The following is a 23,296-nucleotide window of genomic DNA, read 5'->3' as shown; positions in this document are numbered from 1 at the left end:
ACTTTCGATAAAGGAATAATTTTGTCGATTTTCCCATGAATGACACTTCTAATGTCGGTAAACATCCTGGCGCCAAAACTTCTAAACCAAATGTTGTGAAATTTTTTTCACGTATTCTACAAATTAATCAAAACGAAAATTAAATTTTCGTTTATATTTAAAAAATAGAAAACACCGAAATTATTTGGCCAAAATCGAATTTTTAATTCCAAATGATGCAAAAAAGAAAATAAATTAGAGAAAAATTTTAGAGAAATTAAAGTGGATTGGATGATTTATTTAACTAGGAAAATTTTTATATAAAAAATTGAAGCCTTTATATTAAAAGTTTGTATAATTCATATCCAACATATAGTGTTTGTTGTGTAATAGAACAAGAGGTTTTTAGGGGAAAAACAATTAAATTTTCAACAATTTTTTATAGTACATATGAACATTTTCTTAATTTACGCTAGTTAAGTAAAATCAACAAGATCTTGTTTAACATTTTTTAAACTGTTAAGCTGATTTCATTTTTTTCAAAGCCCTAAAAACTCACCAATCTGGTAGACCTTATAAGTAAATATTTAATTTTTTAAAAATTGCAAAGTTAATTTTTTTGTTCGTTTGTTTTAAAAATTAATTGATATAATCAAGGAACATGAGACAAATTATAGATGTTAACCTTTTGGAGTAAAAATGTCCAGTGACAATTGAGCTGACGACTGGTCAGGCTAAATTACCACCTATAGGACACAACTTACTACTATATATCCGAAAGCATCCAATCGATGAAAACTATGTTTACAAATGAAAAAATATAAAATATATATGATTTTTCGGTAAAACCCATGTAAGTCCTTACAAAAATATTTAAAAGCAACACGTTTAAATCTAGTCTTTAACAACTGCTCACCTCAGCTAAATAACAACAAGCAGCCAAAAAGGAAATTAAAATAAAGCAATTAAAATTCCATGCGGGCAACAATAAAATCTGTCACATACCCATAAATATTTAACAATTTATCTCTTCTGCACAAATGTTTTGGATTAAATTAAAATGGCAGGCGGTTGCATAAAATTTATAGAAACAAATCCAAACAATTGAAAGTCGTTACGAGGTTTTCGCCAATCGCAAATTGAATTTGTGTTCGGAGGACATTTAAATATTTGTTTAAATATTTTCGCTGATGTTTAAATAGTTTTTTTGGTGTGCATTTATTGTCGGGCATATTTACATATGCATAGAACCAATAAAATCCGATTGTTTCGGCGAGCTTTGGTTTTTGTGCGGAAAAAATAAATGACACTTACTGCTATCTCTTCGTATTTAGGTTCAGTGTGGTTTGTTCACGGGTCATTTTGGTCGTTCGCTTTGGGAAAAACAATGCCACAACAACACAAACATTGACCCACATTTCAATTTATTTTATTTGCTGCGGGTGTCGTTCTAGCGCATTCGTGATTTGTGCGAGAAAAACACAAATGAAAGTCATAAATTGTAGCCCAACATGGCCAGGCTGGCCCTTTTTCCCTTTTTCCATTTTCCAAACCCTCCTTCCTACAAATAGATGTGGGTCACAGGGTAAGTAATGTAAGTAATCGTAGGATAAGGCCATGCAGGCCCAAAGACATTCGCCAGTCAAATCAGCGTCAAGTTCGCGAGCCAACGTTTCAATTAAACTAAGTTCGCGGCAAATGATTCAGACTGTAAGACTGGCGGCAGACGGGAGCCAGACAAGTCACGTTTTCTTTTTCCAGCGCCAAGAGCAATATATGGAAATGATTCGGTCGGGGATCTATACCCTACATGGAAGTGGGCTGAACGCGAGTTTTGTTTTGAGTTCGATTTGGCCATAAAGAGCGGAAGTTTTTTACAGTATGCTGGAACAAAACAAGTTATAAGTTGAATGAAAAACTAAGAACTAATGCATTTCATATAATGTTTAGATTTGCATATAAAACATTTTGATTTAAGTTTTATTGGAAAAAAAAAGGTAAAAATGCACGTCAAATGAAATTTGGAGTCCCCATATATCAGCATTTTTCCCTTAAACTATAAATTTTTTCAAATAAATAATTTCTTAATATTTCTCTTATTTCTTGCATTAAGTCTGATATTTGTGGAATTGAAAACTGTTAGAAAATATTTAAGTTTGGGATTTAAATAAGTTGAGCTTCATGACTTGTTAGCCATGTTCTCTAGTGCATTCATATATTCACCGTAGATTTCTCCCCTCATTTTCCGATGATTTTGTTTGGCAGTCGGCGGCTGTCGACGCCAGTTTTTAATTGAATATTCAATGCACAGACTTTGCATCGGCATGGCGCATATTGAATTGATGGACAGGTCTTTGGTGGGTGCGACACTGTTCGAGTGGGGCTCCAAAGAACAAATAGAGATCCGTTCTCTATTCGGTGTGTAAATATTTGCGAAACGATTGCAGATGCAGTCGCAGATGGGGACTGGCACTGGGATCTTGTTGTTGATCGTTGCTGTTGATGGTTGACCAACAAATTGGTCACGATCGTTAAGCAAGACGCCTATTGTAATTGTTCGGAATCGGAATCGTTTGCAGGTCATCCACCCGGGGCTCAACAGATGCATTTATAGTGCGACTCTGTGCACATAGACGATCGACGTGATGATGGGGGCGTGTATGTATATGGCAAGTTCAATGCAACGGAAGTGCCGGCAATTGTCAGGAGTGGTTGCGCTGCGGTTTCGGTGTGGTTTCAGTTTAATTTGCGTGTCTATATTTCACATGACACATCTAGACAAATCGACTGGCATAGACTAAGCGCCTACTATGTATATAAAAAAACGGGCACGCTAATAGCAGAGCCAAACAAATTTTGTCTATCAAATCTTAACTTGCGCTTTGAGTTACTGGATAAAGCAGTAACAAGGAAAGCACTGTGCATAGATGAAACTATACTTTATAAAAATAACAACTTTATATTTACTATTAATAAAAATTAAAAGATCTCGAAAAGCTTAAACTTTAAATTTTTGAATAAAAGTCCAAAAAATTAACTTTTAAAATATATAATTTTTGCTCTTCAGAAGTACGGTTTTAAATTTTCAAACAATCAATATTCGATCAATTTGAAAACAAAATCTTCTTTTAACCGTATCTGGTTTAATATAGAGTATAAGTAGAAACTTAGCAAACTACGATTAATTTCTTTTTCTAAATCATAAGTTAATAACTATTCGTTTTAGGCGTATTTTATTTGAGGAAATATTTCTTTTATAAAGTTTCTGGTATCCGCTATTCATTTGACCACAACTGTTTACCAAGAAAGTAACATGTGGGTGGGTCTTATGTTGGTGGCGGTACTTACATGGCCCTCGTTGTCTTCTGAAGTCTTAGCAGCACTTACCTGCAACAAAAAGAGGAAGAAGAAACATTATTTCAGTTGCACTCGAGTTGGGTTCACAAGTTTTGCCCGTGGGCGGATCGAAACAAAGTTGCAATTGTCTAAGTCGGAGTTCTGTAACATTTCTGCCACTTGCTAATGTGAGGCAGCCATTCAACCATTCAACCGTTCGGGGGCTGGCCGAAGTTTCCCTCATTTAAGAAGGGCATAAAAATAGTTACGGCCAGTAGTAAAGCCCGTAGACAAAACAGAGTTGCCTTACAAGCGTTGAGACATCGGGGAGTTCTTTGCCAACATGGAAATAAAATTGGTAGCAGATGTGTGAGTTCCAAACATAGGCGGCAAATGTGCAGTTTATTAGAGGATCTCCTGGTACCAGAGCGGCAAGTTACTACAAAATTTAAGTTTAATGCATTCGATGCATTCGATTTCTACAGAATTCATGGTGCCACATAAATCACATCAGCTTTAAATCAGCTTTGATTGCAAATCGAAGCAGCAGTTTGACTAAATCCTTCTATAAAACTCAGTTACGATTCTTTAAACAACACTCTCATACAAAAGTTGCGACTATCAGTCGCAATCATTCGATAATAGCTCCCTTAAAACAATCTTAAGGTAGTTTAAAAATAAATATCTGGAAGCTTAAATTTCAGCCCGGTCATGCATCAAAAGCATGAATTCATTTGACTGTTGCCTATTATTATGAATATATATAACATTCATTGTCCTAAAACGCTGAGGTCGTGACACTTTTGTGGAAAGAGACGAAACCTGCTAGGAAAGTATATTTTCACTAATGCAAAAACATAAAGGTAAAGTTTTGTAACATAGGGATATTTTTGTAAAGAAAATAAATAAATACCAATAAATTATGAATAATATTAATAAAATAAAATACGTATTTAAATTTGGGAAGGTGTAAGATGCCAATTTTGAAAATGAAATGCCCAAAAATTAAGTTGATCAAAGATGGAGAGTCAATGTCCGTGTTGATATTTAAATTTTGATAATATTGGATTGTTAAATATCATATAGCTATTTTGCATTAGCACTTAACAGCGCCAGCAAATGCAAGATTCTAAACAACTTGTTTGGATAAGCCGTGTTTATTTTTTAATCTTAGACCTGGCTGCCACTGAACGTTTCTGCTCCTCATAATCATAATCAACTCGTATGCAAACATTGCAAAAACCAAACAACAAATCGAGTGTGGGTGTGCCTCGTTTTCCGTCTCTTTCTCCACTTATCGTCCGTCTCTTTTTGTTGGTGCGTGTTGCAGCAACCTGCAACTTGTTGAGTCACTCGGGCGTTTAGTATTCAAGTGCCGGCCCCCAATGAGTAACGAGCCCTCAATCATGGGTCCAACTACCAGCAAGCCATCTAACAATATCAAGCGAGACCTGTCTGCTGGGGCAGCAAAAGTTGCCGGTGGGCAGCAACAATATTACTGGGAGGATCGCAATGATAAATGACAGTTTACTCAGAAACGCCGACATTTCCATCGTTTAATTAACTGATTTTTGTTCTAGTTTAAGTTTCAACTTTGGTGAAGGTTTAAAACAACCTCAAAAGGTATTCATCAATCAGTATCACCGCTAGTATCATGTTGAGTAAGCTCTAATTTATGGATTTGAGTTTTATGACAGGCGAAAATGCCTTCCGTTCACTCCGCAAAAGTGTATTGAATTGCCAAAAGCATTGCAATGGCTTTCAAGAAAAAGATATATGTTTTATTTGTTGCTCCTGTGCAACTTTCACGCAAACGATTTCGCCGACAAGCTTTCAATCTCCTTTTTTATTGCACACAAAATATCAATTTTTCCGTGGGTGGTCTATAGCCTTGCCTTAATTTAATTAGTGCAGAGAAAAGATTGCCACAGTGCACAATTGCAATAGTTTTCAATCAACAAAAAGTCAATTAAAACGCTTTAAACGCCACCAACACATGTCGCTCCCATTTTCGCATGGTTTTTCCTGCTAAATGATTTTTAATTGCTCAGACAATCGCGAGGCAGCTGGCAAAAAATCCTAGACAATTGGCCAACTACCAAATGAACAAAAATAGTTGAGTTTGCTAATTGTAAGCCGTTTTTTTAAAGCTGGATTATTTTACTTATGATTAAGCTGCATAGTTGTTACGCTTGTCTTGTTGCCATTTTGTAAGGCTTTAGAGGCGGTTTACGATTAATTCCAATTCAAATAAAAGGCAAATTGTTTCTTGAATTTTTTAGTGCAATAATAGACAATTATTTTTCCAACGCAATCCTTTTAGACATGTACAAAACAAATGCATTTCAATTACTTATTGAATTTTACGTCTATCCTAACTTTGTTGTATACTCCAACGCGAGTGCACAAGTTTTCTGTAAAGCAAATTATTCCTTCAATTTAGGAGTCAATGGTGTCAACTGTTGAATAATGTTTTATAAAATTTTCAAAAACCGTTTAGAAAGTGCGTACCTGGAAACGCCTCCAGTTTTATAGCCGGGTGCCAAGCCCCAAAATCACATTCAATTATTCCCTTCACACCAAACGAATTATGCAAAAGTGCCAGGGCCATTACAGGCAGTCTAGCGAACACCCTACTTCTCTCCCCCATTTCTCCATGGGAGAACCAGAACAGGCTTCAAATTCCACGCAGAGAAATGCTCTTTCTCCCCCTGCCTCTCTTTCTCCAAGATGTGGGCACGCGACAATTAGCACATCATTGACACATGTGCGACACAAGCAGAGAAATGGTGAAAAGAGAGGTGACGAGCGAGAAAGAGAAGGGCGGGAGAATCGGCGAGACAGAGACAGAGAGATTCCGACTTTGGGTGCGTGTCGCTTAGCCGAGAAATGGAGCATTTTATGCTCCAATAAAAATAATTAAGTGGCGTAATTGATAATGACTTTTTTCCTCTGTTGTTTTTTGTTTGGTGTGACTTTTATTTTTCATGTCATAATTTTGTGAATTTATGGCATCGTCTTTGAAGGCGTTACCAGCGTTTTTTTCATTCCTTCATTACTTTTGTGCGTTGTCAGTAGCGTGACAATTTTATAATCGATTTTGATAAGCGGAAGGGAAGTGAGTTTTTGGGGGAAGTGGATGCAAATGAGCGCCCAACCAAATTTAAATGTTTGTCAGAGCTGTCGAAGAAAAGCGCAAGTGATAGAAGCCAATTTTAAAAGGTCGCCAAAGATCAGTGTGTTGTAAACTTATTTTTACAGACGAATTTTGTTGTTTCATTTAAATCTAGTTTTAGAACGTGTCGAATCCGTTGAATAAATTAATATATCAGGATACATATATTTTACATTTCATATATTGGTATATTTGGCTTGGATATTTAAGAAACGACAGACACTAATCAAAAAAAAAAAAAAGTTTTAAGTGGGGCTAGCCTCTCAAAAACATATTTAAACCTGATGCATAATTACTAATTTTGTAATCACATTAGAAAAACGTTTTAAATATAAAACATTGAATATGACAACAGAATAACGAAAGTTGCAACTATAGCCTTTCAGCTGATAAATCCTTTTGCAACGCTCTGCGTGCTTTTAATTTATGTTGTGTTGGCCAGAAATCTTTATTTACGCGTTGAGTACGGGCGACTTCAACAGGCTCATAGATCACTTTAATGGCATTCGGTTTGTGCACTCCGTCTCTTTCTGTGCCTCATTGTCCCTCTCAATCTTCTGTTCTGATTTAAAGTACTCGGGTCTATCTGTTTTAGCCATCAATGAAGGCCGCCTGTTTCATTTTGGTAGGCTGTCGAGTGCGCGGTGGGCGGTGGATGGGCGTGGCAAAAGTTCAACAGTTCGACGGAGCACTTGATACGTTTTATGTTGCCGTTGTCATTGCACGTTGCACTCTCCGCTTGTCAATGGCAGAACTTGTACAAGTTTTTTCTTGGCCCAGCATTTTTTATCCATTTTCCGATTTTTTCGAACTTGACTTAGTTGGTGTGTGCACAACTGTACAACAAACAGGAATCATGTTGGGAATTGTTGATGCACTCGAGACACTCGAACTTGCAAAAAGGAAAAGTGAATCAGGATTGCAGCCGGTCGAAAATCCAACTAAATCAATGAAGTCTTGCGGAAATGGTGTTTAAATTGCACGAAGTCTTGCATTCGAATTGAGAGTATGTTTGCTTTGGCTCAAAGTCATAAGCAAGTCTAATAGTTTGTTAAAATAAATATAATTTAAAGCAACAGCTTTGGATCAAATACATTTTATTTTATTTACAAAAAAAAACTAATTTCTTAAATTTTTAGTTACGAAATTTATGTACTATTAATATTGCTCGATAAATATCACAGAAATTAAAATTTATGATCTTTAAACTGATAAATAAAATGGAACCGTAATTAATTGTGTTTTCACCGTTCTCAGTTCGGCTTCCCAGTAATCGAACATATTTAAATACCAAATAACAAACAACGCTGTACAAATACAATTGGAACTACAGCGAATCCATTGAAAAGCCCACAAAAGGTCTCATTTTATTTTTGAGGACCGCCGCATAATTTATTGAATATATTTCCATTGCCTCGTTTATTTTCCCTTCCAAAACGGAAGGTCAAACGGAAAATTAGCTACGCCCACTTATGATTGCGATTGGATCTATTTCAAAATTTATCTGACGAGTGCATAACCTTTCCAGTGCCCACTCACTGTTCGATTTCATTTTCGATTACACTTTTATTGATTACAAATACTTGTGTTCATCTCGAGCGACAAGTGCTGTAAATGGCACTTTTAGTTGAGATTTTTGTTTAATTTTATTCATTTTGTAAAACCCTCTAAAAACGAGTGTTGTGAAATCTCCCAGTATAACGGATATAAACGCAATCAGTGATCTATAAGGTTAAATTTTTAATGTGTTTAAAGTTAAATTTGTAATAAATGTTTTTGTTCTAGTTTTTCAATACCAACATACATAATAAATGTTAATAAATAAACAACTAGTGGACACAAATACGATAGTAAAACGAAACTATCGTAAAACGATCGTAAACGGACTTCAAAATAATACAAATCAACGAGCGTAGACTGAAGACTCGCTAAATTTTTCAAACGGACTTATAAAAGAACGTTGAGTAAACAAATACCGGGTCATATTATTTCACCTTTATGCCCAGTTTTTTCTCACTTTTATCGTTTTAGTTTCTTTAAATTTATTTATAGTTTAAAAGAGTTTTATGATATGCCTACAGAGGGTGTCGTCCGAGGCCGTCAAATGAACAAACAAAAACATGTCGTCAAAACAAATATAATTTAATTTCATCAAAATTACTTTCGGCTCGTTAATGATATTAAAAAGGCGTTTACGTTATCGTTTACGAAATTTTGGTCCACTGGGAATGTTGAATGCCTCTCCATTGAATGACATTCCTTACCGTTTCACCAAAATATTACTTTAATGACAGTTGCACGCAACAAGCCCTGATCTGAATCATTTTTCATTCCCAACCATATTATTATCATATCAAAAGTCAATGATATCCCGCTCGAAACATGGTCATAGAATTCATCGTCATTTGAATTGCTGACCTCCACATCTCGACACTTAACTCATCACCATAAACCGAAGCACGAACTCCGAACTCTGTCCCCTCGATTCCACTCCTTTGATCAATTAGAGGGATTGAGAGACTGCACTTGGCTCATGTCATATGCACTTTAGCCACACTTGGAAATATTTATGAAATATTTATGTTCAGCAATACAGAAGGGAAAGCTTATCTTATAACTTTTATATTCAACTTAAACATTTCATTTATGTGATTCTAAGCAGGACTTTTAAACAAAATTTGTTCAATTTTTTTAGAGAAACTTTAAGGGTTATTTTACGGTTTATTAAGAACATAAATAAAGTACAAAGTTAAAAGCAACTTTAACAAAAATGAACATTACCGAAAATTAGTTCAAAATACTTAGCTTAGAAAAATAAATTTAAATAAGAGAACAAAAATCTTTATGATAATACTTTTTCAGAACTATGCACTGTTTCCCATCTTTTTTTAATGTGTAATCTAACGTAGCGCCTCAAAAACAGAGAGGAATTATGAAAGAGAGGCACAGAGGGAATTTCCATTAGAGCCACGCAACGAGGGTTAGACGAGAAAAGTCTTTGCCAGAGCTGAAAGGGAGGTAGACACAAGCGCCGTCTATAATTTGTTGGAAGACACTGTGTGTGACACACTTCAAGTTGTCAGCATTTGATGGGTCACGGTGGCCACTCTAAGCCACTCCCATTCCCTCTCGAATCTGCCCCTTTCAGACCCAATTAAGCTATTTGTGGCCGACCATCACATGAAACACGCACACTGACCATTGGCATTCAAAAGACAAGACCCTCACTTTTTCCATTTATGGCTAAATAATTATATTTCTATTTTACTATCGATAATAAACACAATTTTCACTTTGGGTCATAACACTAGTTGACATTTTCTATTATTTCACATTTTTTTATGTGATCGTTTGACTTCTGTGGCTAAGCATAAAATTAAGTTTTTTTTTATGACCGTTTATTAGAAAAGTAATGTTTGTAGATATAAATGTTTTTATGGAGTCTAAGAAGGGGTGGGAAATGGGTCAAAGATCTCCAAAGATATGAAATTTGGCATCTAAGTTTATAGAATATGGTTCGGCTTGCAGAGGGAAAGTTTTGAGAATTAAATGATGATAAAATTAAAATAATAATATTAGCAGCGATTAAGTGGGTTTTTAACATATTTGATTTTAAGTTTTGATGCCTAACCTTTTATAGAATTGTTTTAAGAAGAATTGCATCGAAATATATTATTTGTACCTTTATCTTTGTCTTTTGTTAATAGATTCCCACCCACTTTATTTGCAACCCACAAATTTAGAACTTTACGGGCAGTTCCTGACATTTGTGGGATACTTAACCTCTCAACCAAATCCACTCAGCCACTTTGGCGATTCGAGCTGAAAACTCCAACTTGAACTCAACCTGCTTGAGGCGCTCTGAAGACAGCTCCAAATTTATGGCTGCTTCTACTTAGCACAAGTCAGAAACGAAGTTCTCATAAATTTGGCCAAAATATGACCCAGAAATGGCGGGGTGGTGCGGGGTGGATGATAATTTATTAGAGGGGCGGGAAGTGGCTTGGTCGGATGATTTAATCAAGTCGAGAATTAAAAACACGACTAGGCGCCAAGACGAATAGCAAGGAAAAAATGAGAGGCAAAATAACAAGTTTATCTGACAGATACAAGACAAGAAGTCAACATGTGGTGGAGAGTTCAGAGCAGGCCACCCATCAACGGCCTGTCAGTTAGTCATCTTCTGGATCACCATCACCATCACCGTCACCATCACTATCTGGCTCTGGTTCTGGTTCTGGTTCGCTTTTTGCAGCAGACACAAATTCAGTTAGCTGCGCTGCATACGAAAGTATATTGCAGATAGTATCGTTCCTGGTTGATTCGTTAGAAGGCAAAATTGTGCGGTTGACTGAACGCCCGACTGGCGGAATGACTGCCGGAATGCCTGACTGAATGACTCAATGCGTGTGCACTTGGCAATTGCCTCTGTAGGGGCTCTTGCTCCCCATTTGTGCGAGCATCGGAGTATCTGTGTATCTCTCGGATGCAATCTGTAAATCGCCGCTGGCAACTCACATACGGTTTCCCACTCTCTCCCTTTCTCTTTCGACCGCCCGCATGTTCAATCAGTTTATGTCAGTCGAAAAATTTGACGAGGGCTTCAGTTCTTAATTCTTGTTTTTGTCGCTTTTCGGTAGACAATTAAATTTCCCCAGAAATTCAATAACCGAGTCCAATGGAATTCAGGAAAGGGCAACATGTCACTGCATAGTCCGGCTTAGACAGCGCAATCAGGGATGTGCTATGGTTACTACAACCGGGATAGTTACTCAATTAAAAGAAATTCTGAAAACAACAATAATTTATTTTTATTTTATATATAATATTACTCAAGCGCTATCGCTTTCCTTAAACTTATAAATTATAGATACATTTTATAAAATATTTCAAAAGATTATACATAACGTTTTCCCTGGACTTTTGTCAATAAGGGAAAATAAAAGTTATAATTATATAAGTTGGGCAGATGTGCAAACTAAAACGCAGGTTTATTTTTACGTAGATACTTATCAGAATTTTCTAAAATCAACTCAAATGTGCCACCTGAATTTATTCATCATCGATTTTACCCAATGGCATTTTTCGAAGACGCAGAAAGTACGGCGTGTTTCAAGGAGCAGGCTTGTTGTTTTGCCCCTGCGCTTTTATCTCATGAGCTACATTGGATATCAAAGAAGCAAAGTAAGATACAAAATAACCAAAAAATTAATTTATTTTTTATGTATATCACCCTATTATAGAGAGCTTAGTTGCCCAACCTCATTAATATTATTTTTCAATTGAGTTACCTTTTCCCAATTTGCATAAGCCATGAATTCTTTACATTTTTTCTGAAGTTTGTCCCTATGAATGATGCCTCGATTCTCGGATTGGCTTCATTTGGTTGCCCAACATGCGCAATGTTAGGCTTCATTAACTTTTGCTCAACGATTGGGACATTTGCACTCAGTTGGAACACTGGAAGACCAATCGTCAGCTGGGCATATTAAATGCATAGAGAAGCGACTTTTTCAAACATTTTCAGGGTGAAGTTGTTCCTTTATTTTTGTTTGACCTTTTTGTTTTTCCTCTTTTTGGTTGGGCGCAATCATTTAACTTGCTTCGGATTTTTCGATTACTGGCTCGGATTTCTCGTTTCTTTTGTTTATTCTGTCAAATTGCTTTGTTTATAATTTCTAGAGCAGTACTATGTATTTTGTTTTCACCTCAAGTGTTTATTGCAAGTAAAAAGTGCCACTTGCACTTGGAAACAGCTGTTGCAGTAACGTAAATGCATCGGAATATCGGAAAAGAAAGGGGAAGGAATGAACCTCGGGGCGTTGAACTTATGACGATGCTTGATTCAAGGTGAGATTCACTGACTAAGGTAAACAAAATAAAGAAATAGAGAACAGGTCCATATTTTCTCCTTCTCCTTAAAGATGATTTTCCGTGCAGCACGATAAGAAAATTAAATTTGCTTCTCTTCTGTTTGTTTCTGAAGAATCCAAAATTAAAACGTTGCTAGCAAACATTTTACATAAATGTTGGGTCAATCAATGCCGACATTGATCCAGAAGTAATTTTTTCCATTTAAATTCAAAATGGCCAAGAAAAAAATTCACAACAAAAAGTTATGCTTGTAAGCTTGTAACGTAATTAAAGATACATAACCCACCATTGCAGTAGATAAATCGTATAGATAAAACCAAACCTCATTTTTGTCATTAAAAAAATTTCATTCTATCCCAAAATTAATTAATAAAGAAGTGAGAAAGAATTGATTAGAAAATAATACCATTTTTCATATAGGAAAAAATGTATTGACAAAAATTATTTTAATTATAAACTGTGCATCACCGAAGCTGCATTCTTTTGTATATAATGAAAGGGTTTTTGGTAGTTCTGATCCCCTTTTGAAGATTTTTTTTAACTCTAAATTTTCAAGCCGTCGTATAAATAGTATAGATCATTTTTAAATCCCGTTTTCTGATGTCACCGCTTTTTTTATTCAAAAAAGTGCATTATTAATTCAACAATAATGATATTTTTATGTGTAAACACAAATCAATTGGCGTGGTACCATAACAAATTTGTATATGTTTGTTGCCAAAGAAAGCAATGAAAGGCCTTCAAAACAAGTTGCTAACGTCAAGACCATACAGCCGAAAATACCAACATTAGAGGCGACTTCAACTTGATTAATGGCCCAATCCGGCAAAAGAGGGTAAAGAAAAGTGTACATTGTATATTTTGAAGGAAATTGAAAAGCCAATCGCACTGACGGAATTTCTCGGGACTTGTATTGATATTGCCGGCAAAACAAAACAGCCCCATACAAATGATGTGTCAGTGGTGCCGCTCAAATTCGACAGGGCAATCAAAATGAAGTTACCTCCAACTCAGAGGAGTCATTAATCAACAAAAGTCCCAGAAAAAGAGGAAGGGTCACCCTGTAATTGGAGTACAAAAAAGCAGTAAAAACGAGAACAAAAAAAATGATTTAAAATAAATTAATAGTGGTATAAGCTTAGAGAAGGGGTATTAATTCTTTGGTCAGGGCAATTCCAAACGTTTTTTAAGTTTTCCGAACAAAAGCCAGAGGGAGAAGATGTATAAATCCATTTGACTGCTATCATTGTCATGGCAAAGTGTCTAAAAGTTCGAATTGACATCAATAAGAGCCACAAGCCAGCAAGAGCAGCTTTTTAAGACTTTATTTTTGTAATAAATGCATGTTAATTTAGTATATTTTAAAACCTTTCCAAAATATTTCAGAAAAATTTTCCTTTTCTGAACTTTGAATAAAATATTAAATATTTTTACGAACCATTTGTAGTCTTCCATGGTATTTGAATGCAGTAAAAGTCCCAATCCAGTCAGTAAAAGTCCCACACAAAAACGCAAAAGCGATACATTAAATTATTAACCCATACAATAATCGAAATCAGCAAAGAATAGTCCGATCTTAATAAATGATATAGAAATCAAAAGGTATCGCTTTTACAAGAGTTTTAAAAAATCATTTGATTCCGGAAAAATGGGGGCGAAAGAGCGAAAAAAAATGTTCCTGTTGAACACCTTTAGAGCAAAAATTCTTACTGATTACAAAACTAATTAAATAAAAATAAAGTAATTATTTTGTGATATCAGAAGTTTTTGGAGTTGAAGGGTGCGATCGTTTAATTTAACCTTGTCAAGAGGTGTTTTTGTTTGATATCTTGTATATGGCTTAATTTCAGTTAAATTATAATTTACTTTAGTATTTATGGGAATATAACTAAAATTCTTAGTAAAGTGAAAGCAAACTAGTGTTGATCTACTTATATTTTGGCTCACATTTTTTTTAGTTGAAGCAACTTATAAAACAACTAAAATTGTTTAATAACTTTTATAAATTATTAAAAATTTTAATAATTCTTAGTTACATTTATTAAAATAAATACGATTGCCTGTTTTGAAATCCATGCATCGGAGGAATCCCGATAGTTTTTGTTAAAGCTATTCATCACCAGCACGTTGATATAAAATAAGGAGAAGTGAAAGGAAAAATGCAAAGACAGAAGAAAGGGACAGACTTCTAATGGCAAAACTGTTTGAAGCCCCTCCGCAATAAACACAAGCCACTCAGCTGCACAGGACTTCCCCTTCTCAACTGGCAAATAATTAAAATGGTAAGCAAACCAAAAAATACACAAAAGTGTGCAGAAAATAAACCATCAGAATATGGCATGAAAAGTGTGTGCAAAACATAAACACAAATTAAATTCAAAGTGAGCGCAATGAGTAAAATAGCTCAAATAAAAAACGAGGACACGAAATAAAATGGCGAAAAACAAAAATTTAATTCTGCTCATGCCAAGCACGAAACAAGAAATATGAAAAATCAGAAAAGAAAAGCAGAGTCGGAGGGATTTGGGTAAGTTGGTCAGACCGCAGGCGATTTTTTTTTTTTGGGATAACGATGGGGCGGTGGCGGGTGGGCGTGGCCGTCGCACAAATTTTTAGTTAATTAAAACTAAAAGTGAAAACGCGCAAATTGCGGGTAATAAAAGCGCTTAAAGCGACACAAGGGACACCAGAGGGTAAAAGGGAAAAATGAGTGGAACCGAAAAGAAGCGGGCAGTGTGAGCAAAATGCAAATAACGTTATACAGTCAAAAGAAAAATAAAACAATGGGTGAAAGAATATAAATAAGGAACAAAATTAATGAAAATTCCGCTTAAACACATCGTCTTTTGTTAGTTTAAAATGTGTTTTATATAACGACATAACAATCGCTTTTGGATGATATAAAAAAGCTCAATTCAAATTTAATAATAATATTCAACAACTGGAAAATGACCGTACTTTTGCCACTTCTTAATCTTAGAAACTTATTTTGTACTGTGTAACAGCGAGCCGAAATTTGCTGAAATAAATAGGAAAATATGCAGGCTGCTGTGGACGCAAAAAAGAAGGCCCCAAAAAATGGAGAAAAAACGAAACCGAAAAACAAATGCAATTTACAATGCTAACACAAAAACTGGGCGAAGAACTGAAAAAAATCTAAGAGAAAAGCAGCTACGAAATAAGAAAAAATATTTTTTTGGCTGAGAAATGGGCGGGATAAGTGAGGAAGAAGGCGTGGCTGAGGAAAAGCCTGTGCGAGAACAAATGCTGTGCTAGACTGGAAAAAGAGTTGGGAAAATGCGTACATAGGGGATGCGGTAGAATCACCAAGTCTCGCTTTGTTTAGCTGCTAAAAAGCTGGACAGCTGGGCACAACACAATGGTGAGGCAAACGGGGAAAACTGGGAAAATGTGCAAAATGAAGCGCCGCAAAAAACAAGAAAATTATTTAAGAAAAGGAAAAGTGCAGGCAAAAACGAAGGGGATCCCAAAATGGGGGTTCTTTGTTGTATTTAAGGTGACAAAGGATTAGCAGGATAACAATAGGATGTTTTACTACAAAAGAAAGGGAGTGGGGTGGGGGAGGGGGTGCACTACAACTTTTCCAGTCCGGTAAAGTTTATAACAAATGTCTGCGATGTGATATTATTATATATCGTTATTCATGAATTTTTCATATTTAAAAACTTTTGAATATTAATATTCATTGGGGCAATATCTTGACCAGCAGAACAAAAAAGTTAAAAAAAATTGCAGATTAGTTCGACAAAAATAAATTGGGTATACTTCGAAAGGGTTACTTCTCTCTGTTTTTTAGCACAAAAAATAGTATCTCCAAACCTTTTGACCATAGCTGTGGGAAGAGGTTCAAGAAGTGTTTTTTAAGTTGGTTTTTTTTTTATTTCTTTCTGTTCTACTTTCCACAGTTTTCTACTGCTTTTCTCGCTCTCTTCTGCATGACAATTAGGTGCAAATGACTTAAGACGCATGGGGCAAAGGAATCTGTGGAGTTCCAAGTGCAAGAAAAAAAGATTCCAATGGGAGGTAATCTTCCTACTCTATTTCCCGAAAAAATAGAGCAGATTTTCCTTGCTTTTTCATGTTATTTCAATTGCACTTGTCGTCCAAAGAAATGGGGTTGCCACATAATAAATTTCCTAAAAATAAAATATTGCGGAGGGAAAAACACTGCTAGTGGAAATTATGAAAAATGCCAAGTAAAGTGGCTGAACCAAAAAAAAAATCATCATTAAAAATTAGCTCCACTAATTTGTGTGAAAAGTGGGTCACACAGAGTGGGGAAAGGGGCGGCTGGGGGCCTGCTTTTGGCAAACAGGGGCGTGGCGAAGGGGGACAAGTCAATGAAGCCACAAACGTTTAATTGTTTTAATGCTTTGAATTAATTGAATGTGCAAGAGGCAGTGCCTCCAATTTTCCCCACAGAAACTGCAGCTGCGTTTGTTTACTCCCGCCAAAATGTTTGAAGTGGCTCCCGAGGAAAATAGATGGTGTGGTGGAAAAGCCCGGGGATCGGAGATGGGCCGTGGGTGGGATGGGTGCCGTCAGTGAGGCAGAACGAATTCGAGCTAATAGACTGATTGCAAAAGTTGCAGCAACCACACAGGAAAAGCGAGGGGAAGCGGAGAATACATTGGAGAAGTGAAAGTGTTGGGAATCGATTTGAAAAGCAAATAAAATGGACTGCTGCATGTTTAAGCCAAAGGCGCCAAATAAAAGTGGGTGGGAAAACTGAAGAAAATTGAGGAAATATATATATATAAGAGGGAGTGAGAAAGGTAGAGTATATATGCGTACTGCGGAGAGGCAAAGAGAGTCGAGAAATCCAAGATAAAAGAGGTCCCACACTCGTTTTTATAATTAGATTCAATAATTGTTTATGCCCTAAATGTGAGTTAGCACATCGTTAAAGAATCGGAGGAAATCCAGAGGGAAATTTTAACGTTAAAGATCACGAATAAGAAATCCATAAACACTAAATCTCTTAACTGAGTTATGGGAATGCAGTTGTTATGTGTGCAGATAACGGATTAACTATGAATTACAGTTCAGATTAGAGAAGTGCATTATGTTTAATTTATTAGGGCATGTACTATATAAGAAAAATAATTTACCACTCTATCTCCTGAAGTATTTGGTTTCGTATTCACTTTACGACTTATAATAGTTGTAATACACTTCAAAATATCTTATCATATCATATGATCATATTTTAAAATCTTTCAATGCATCCAGAGAAACATATTTAAGTCCGCACAAGCAACAAATAATTAAGATAAGCTCTAGGGTATTTGTGAGCTTAACTTTGTATCGAACTACTGAAAATTTTCAAAAGAAGTCCATATCTGTTTCCATTCATAGGCAATAAACACTCTTTTATTTGATAAACCTTTTGCATTGCAGTAACGTTCGATCGCATAAATCTCAATTGAATCTGAACAATTACCCAGAGCAATTAATAATCACAAAAAACAGCCTAATAAGCTCGCAGAGATCTGAAAGGAACGTGCCGAGCAGTCACAATTAAAACAAATTAATTTGTATGCCAAGTGGCAAACTCTGCGGGCACTGAGACAAACTAAATTGAGGAATCTGTATCGCAGTTATATGGTAGAAATAAAATGTGTAAATGCCTTGGCTAAAGCCAAACTAGTAAAAATGTTAGTTCATACAAAACTCTAAGTGCAGTTTCAAAACGTCAACCTGTCTAGAGCTGTCAGCTAAACGATTTATTACATTTTTCAGTAATCAGATTATATTGGAATTGTTGTTTTGCATGCATAACTATAATAAATAGAAATTCAAATCGGATGAATAAAGCAATGGTTAGCCGTTGATTGATCTTGAATGTTGATTTTGCATTTTATCTTAAATTGTTTGTTGCTATTAATTAGCTTTAATTTGTTGTAATTAAATCAGTTATATTTTTTGTAGGTGAATAATAATTTTGAAATTCCACTTTGTTTATGTTATCTTGTGACTATTTGTTATACTTTTAAACATTTTCCATTTTCCTGTCTTCGGAAAACTGAATTTAAACACTTTGTCGTTATCAGGGAAATATATAACTACTTCATATTTATAATTAGGTTTTAAGTTTTTAAATTGGCAAAGTTCAACAAGTCATTTTAACTTAAAGCGGTTTTTCAGGTTTTCAAATAAATTGATAAATTGTTCCTACGCAAGCTCTTTAATATAGTCGTCCGAATCTTTATGACTTTATGTAGAGTTCTATGGTAAATTTAAAAAAATAAAATGGCACGTAATGGCTATTAAACATAGCTGAATGGTTCACATTAAAATAAAAACGTGTTTCCAAAATAGTAAGAATGTACTTTGTTTTAAAACATCGAAGCGATTATTTAATTAGTTGTTTAAGTACTTAATCGAATGTTCATCCTTTGGTTAATGAGACTCAAGAAACCAATCAGTTTGTACATCTAAAAAAAAAAGATAATAGTTTTTCTCAAAACTGTAAGTAAATTTCTGAAATTTCAGATACACCGAAGGTATGTCAAAATCCACCAGAATCAATTCCTGGTACCCAACTGACTTCCTGCTTTGTGTCTAACTCATTTAATCGTCTCCCCTCGGATTCACTCACATCATTATCCTCCGATTTGGCGTCATTGGGCTTCGTTGTTGTCGTTGTCAGTAGTTGTCGCTGCCGTTGTCGCTCCGCCAGCAATTGCAATTGATGTTGCTCCTTCATCCGCCGATGTGCAATCTCGATCTGTTGCCATTGCCGCGGGGAGAAGCTCCTCTCATCGCCGGTTTCAATGGTGTGCAACTCGAGATCTTCGTTATCGTACTCGTTGTAGTGGAGTCTGCGCTTAGCCAAAATCTTGGCCTTGTCATCGGCGAAGCCCGCTGTCTGTCTAATGGGCTTCTCAGCCAGTTCTACTAGCTGAGATTTATGCTGATGATGACGCACTGGCCAGCTCTGCGACTGCTGCTCTTGCAGATGCTGTTGCAGTTGCAGTTGCAATTGCTGCTCCCACGCCATCTGATGTTGCTGCTGCCGCAGACGATGTTGCTCGTGTCTCAGCCGCAAGTCCTCCTGCGGCAAATGCCGCGTTCTGGCTGAACTTTTATCACGTTCTGGTCCGAAGTCATCTGACAACACCTTCTGCCGGCCATTATTGTGGACGTTTGCCTGGGCCTCAAGCCGTAACAAATTCAGCAACATCAAGGCAAGACGCAGGGTATTTAGCTGCATTTTGTTCAATTACTTTTCCTTTGGCTTTTTTTTCAAATTAATTTCCTTTCGTTCAGTTCCCTCTTGTTCAATTCTTTTCTCTTAGTATATATATTAACTTCGACTGCCTTAATTAATGCCTTAGGTTCTGTGATTAATTGTTTTACACTTTTTGTAATTTTCTAAGACCCACCACTGGCTGTTGAAAAATGTGGAAATATTTCAAAGAATCGCGGAGATTTTCTTAGCTTGTCCAAAACATTTTGCGGTTGTTGTTAATGTGACAAACGTGGCATAAATCATAGGCCAACCGAAAAGTGTGTCACGCATTTTTGTGAATGAAAAAAACCGCTCTGTGAATCATTTGGCTTTAATTGGAGGCCAAGACAGCACGAACACACGTCCGCAGAGGAAATCGGCTAGACAAACAATTGATTGCCAAATGCCAAGTAATTTTTTGGAGCAAGTTCAAGAAAATCTCGGGGGCGGGGTAACTCAGGAACACGCGTGCCGCCTGTTGGCCATTTCACAATCCACAAAGCTACGCCACACAAATTCGGATACAAGTGCGCAACAGACGCACTCACAGATACACACAGGTGCACACACGACACTTGCGCTGGCGAACGAACCGCGAGCAAAGTGATAGACCAAAGTCTCTACAATACACTGTACAGAGTCTTTGGACAGACAGACCGTCGAATGCTCCGCAGTCGGAGCGTTCCGCTGAAAATGTTGAAAATGTTGCAGTCGGAAAAAGCCTGCAACATTTGTTGCGCCCGCTTGACGCTGCCTTGTGGATGGTAAACAGAGACAGCTGACCGGCTGGAGCAACATAAACAAAGGCCCCGCAAGAGAGCGCCGAGAGAGCGCTGCGCACGTGTGAGTGCAGCGGCCACTAGCAACATGTTGCAGCAGCATCTGCTAAATGCTGCCAATATGGCACAGTGGGTTTTTCTTTATCACTACTGCTGGAACACAGCATATTCATACTCCTGAGCAATAAATATTTTTAAAAATTCCTAATCCGAATTCAGCATTTGACTAATTTTGAAAACATCCCTATTTAAGCTTCTCGACAAGACTTTCACAAATATGTTCGCGAAAATACCAGAAATCTTTATTTTTTGCTTCCTTTCGAAGCTCAAACATGGTAGAAATACACAATCCATTATTTGCGGGCCACGAATGAGCAAGTTGAATACAAATTTAATACGCGGGTGATCGAACCAGGGCTAGTGATGATCGAATTGTGAACATTTCTTTACTAACTAACTAACGACGATTTACTCAGAAAAGGCACAAAAGAGCAGGCTAATTTTTTTAAGACTTTAAGTTCAATATCCCACTTTTTATATAAAATTATTTTTTTATATGTACCTGTCCATTTATAAACAAAATAAAATAAAATTTTTGGAAAAAAAAATAGTAAACATTAATCATTTTGGTTTTTTTGAAAAGAATCTTTTCCGTACATATCGATTTTAGAAGTTAATTTTTTCCCAAAGAGAAAAATTATTAATATTTTTTTATTTGTACAAAATGTAGTAAAAGGTAGTTTAAAAGCACTTTTTGTGGGAACTAATCAAAGCAGATTAATTTTCTTTTGAATAAAGGTGCACAAAGAAATCTTTTTAAAGTAGCACTATAACGTTTTTGAATATCTTAACAAAAAGACGTTTGGCGTTTGTGGCGAACCACTGTGCTTAGGTGACCCATGCACATACTAAGCCCATTTCTGAAAATTGCTCTTTTTGATTGTTTGTTCAACTAATTCTATTGCACCGAACTAGTTCTTTACAAAGATTAACATTCCCGAGCAGCTGGAAATCGAAAGATTGAATGGTTTTCGGAGAAGTCTTTGATGTGCATCGGAAAATTTACCAGATAAGTAGGTGCAACCATTAAAGTGCAATCAGCTAAACTTTAGCTCAACGCTTGATCTCATACAAATCTCGAAAGCACTTGGTAATAATTGCTGGAAGCCCTGCAATTCTTATTTAAAAATATTGATATCGGCGTTATTTTTGAACAATTCTCATATACACAAATTGGCATAGTTTTAAAATAATTCATTTTCTTAAACGCTGACATTATTTTTCACATGTTGGTTCTTTGAATTGCAACATTCTTATTTGAATGGTTTTAAAAAATGCACAGACGTCAATGAAAAAAAAATTTAGCGAAAATAGTAAATACAAAAAGAATTAACAAAATTATTTTAAATATCTGTAAGTTCTTTTCTTAATTTGTCTGTAAAGCATAAATTAACACAATTTTTGATTGAATAGACTAGGGCAAAAAAGAAAGCTAGCTTCCGCACATCAAAGTTAATATACCCCTGCAGATAATAGTAAAGTGTTGCGAAAAGTTAGCAATGCAGTAAAAGTAAATATATTCTGTTTTATTCCATCCGTTTCTACGCAATCTAGTCGTTCTAATAGTGCTTGTTCTAAAACATTTTCCTAGGTCAGTAGCATTTCAAACGATTTTAAAAACTCGTTTTAAGTTTTATAAAAATCATACGGAAAATCAAAAATGTGTCGACATAAATTCATTGTTTTTTAACATAAAGGCATATAAATCGAGGTATATACCCGCTTTATATTGAGTAACTTATTTTTGTTAAAGCTTAAGGGGTATTTAATGTATAATTTTATTACCTTTAGAAGGCAGCATGTTTCTTAACACCAAGGCTCTAGTTTTAATTGTTTTATTTTTTAGAATTCCTTGATGCAGGGATTTACCCGAACTTTTAAACTGTTCCCCTTACAAATTTTATGTAATTAGCACGCACCGTAATTTACAGGAATTTGATCAGACATTCCATTGTCAACCAGCGTGAAGAAGAGCTATCGTTGGGTCCTTGCAACACCATGGGACTAGCTCTTGGCACCTCGGCACCCTGGGATTTTGGCACCTGCCGCTCTGCCAGATGCCTGGGATTAGGTCTCGGTCACGTTGATGATGACCCTCCCATTGTGCGGTGCACTTTTCGCAGTGGTTGTTGTCAGCAAGTGGGCCCGCTGGATGATTGATGGACTCCACTGGGGCATGGGCATTCCAGCTGGCGGGCTGCGGGCACGCATCATAATCCTCAGAATTCACCTGCCCACTGCCATCCCCATTGAATATCATGATGATGGTGCAGAGGTGTTGCCCACTTGCACTTAATTGCATGTTTGGTCAGGCGAATCAACGCCCAGCCAGAAAACCGCCAAAGTCAAAGCCGAAAAACGCCTCTGGAATGCGCAGCCAACCATTGCCCTCTTCGGACAACTCCCCGCTCACCCACACTGAGAGAAATATTGTGAGTATGGTGATGGTGGCAAATCAAGAAAAATAAAATTATGAAAGACTATCTTGTAACATTATTAGTTCCAATTTTAACAAACAACTAGTGACAAAAACAGTTCAATTTTAATTTTTGAAAATCAGAAAAGCATTGTGGTTTTAGGGCGTTTAATGTTTAATGGTTCCATCAACAGCTTTAGATGAGTACTCTGCATTTCGCCGAGTGCAAACTCTTTAGAGGGGGAGTCCCCGCAGAGTGGCGATAGCGGCCTGCGTGGAAATTTATGTGGCCAGTTGGCCACGGCTAGAAGACTTCACGGTTCGTAGGCGAGGGGAAGCTTTTCAGGGGAAGAGTGGATGGTATTGCTGTTATTGCTCCGCTCCTGCTGTTGCTGCATAATTGATAAATGTTTACAAATTAT

The 23,296-nt window shown here is 36.3% G+C and overlaps 2 protein-coding genes across 5 annotated transcripts in view; one reads left to right on the top strand and one right to left on the bottom strand.

Moving 5' to 3' along the window:
• LOC108150707 (probable serine/threonine-protein kinase MARK-A) overlaps positions 1 to 23,296 on the bottom strand; it is a 72,569-nt gene that overhangs the window by 22,525 nt on the left and 26,748 nt on the right. The window contains exons 1-3 of one of the 4 annotated variants that reach the window (XM_017278978.2): positions 20,168 to 20,273; positions 18,987 to 19,779; positions 3,328 to 3,366 (exon numbers count right to left, since the gene is read on the bottom strand). The exons of 1 other annotated variant lie outside the window; for it this stretch is intronic. In XM_017278978.2, coding sequence (XP_017134467.1) covers positions 3,328 to 3,366; positions 18,987 to 19,601 — 654 coding nt within the window. In that variant the 5' untranslated portion in view covers positions 19,602 to 19,779; positions 20,168 to 20,273. Of the gene's footprint in view, positions 1 to 3,327; positions 3,367 to 18,986; positions 20,277 to 23,296 lie in introns of those variants that run through there. 2 more of the 4 variants (XM_017278977.2, XM_017278979.2) reach the window with 2 other exon arrangements.
• Positions 11,891 to 23,001, top strand: LOC121467365. Its single transcript, XM_041708757.1, has 2 exons — positions 11,891 to 12,340; positions 22,390 to 23,001. Exons 1-2 carry the CDS (start codon positions 12,264 to 12,266, stop codon positions 22,616 to 22,618), a joined length of 306 nt encoding a protein of 101 aa, XP_041564691.1. The 5' UTR covers positions 11,891 to 12,263; the 3' UTR covers positions 22,619 to 23,001.

Source organism: Drosophila elegans, unplaced genomic scaffold (assembly GCF_018152505.1).
Source record: "Drosophila elegans isolate 14027-0461.03 unplaced genomic scaffold, ASM1815250v1 contig_397, whole genome shotgun sequence".
In the NCBI taxonomy this organism is placed as follows: Eukaryota; Metazoa; Arthropoda; class Insecta; order Diptera; family Drosophilidae; genus Drosophila; species Drosophila elegans.
The sequence above is the reverse complement of the archived record's forward strand: the minus strand, read 5'-3'. Positions and strand labels throughout refer to the sequence as shown.

Coding starts and splice junctions, on each gene's coding strand:
- LOC121467365 (XM_041708757.1), top strand. CDS start 12,264: ATGCATCGGAATATCGGAAAAGAAAGGGGAAGGAATGAACCTCGGGGC. Junction 12,341..22,389: donor ATGACGATGCTTGATTCAAG/GTGAGATTCACT, acceptor CGTAATTTACAG/GAATTTGATCAGACATTCCA.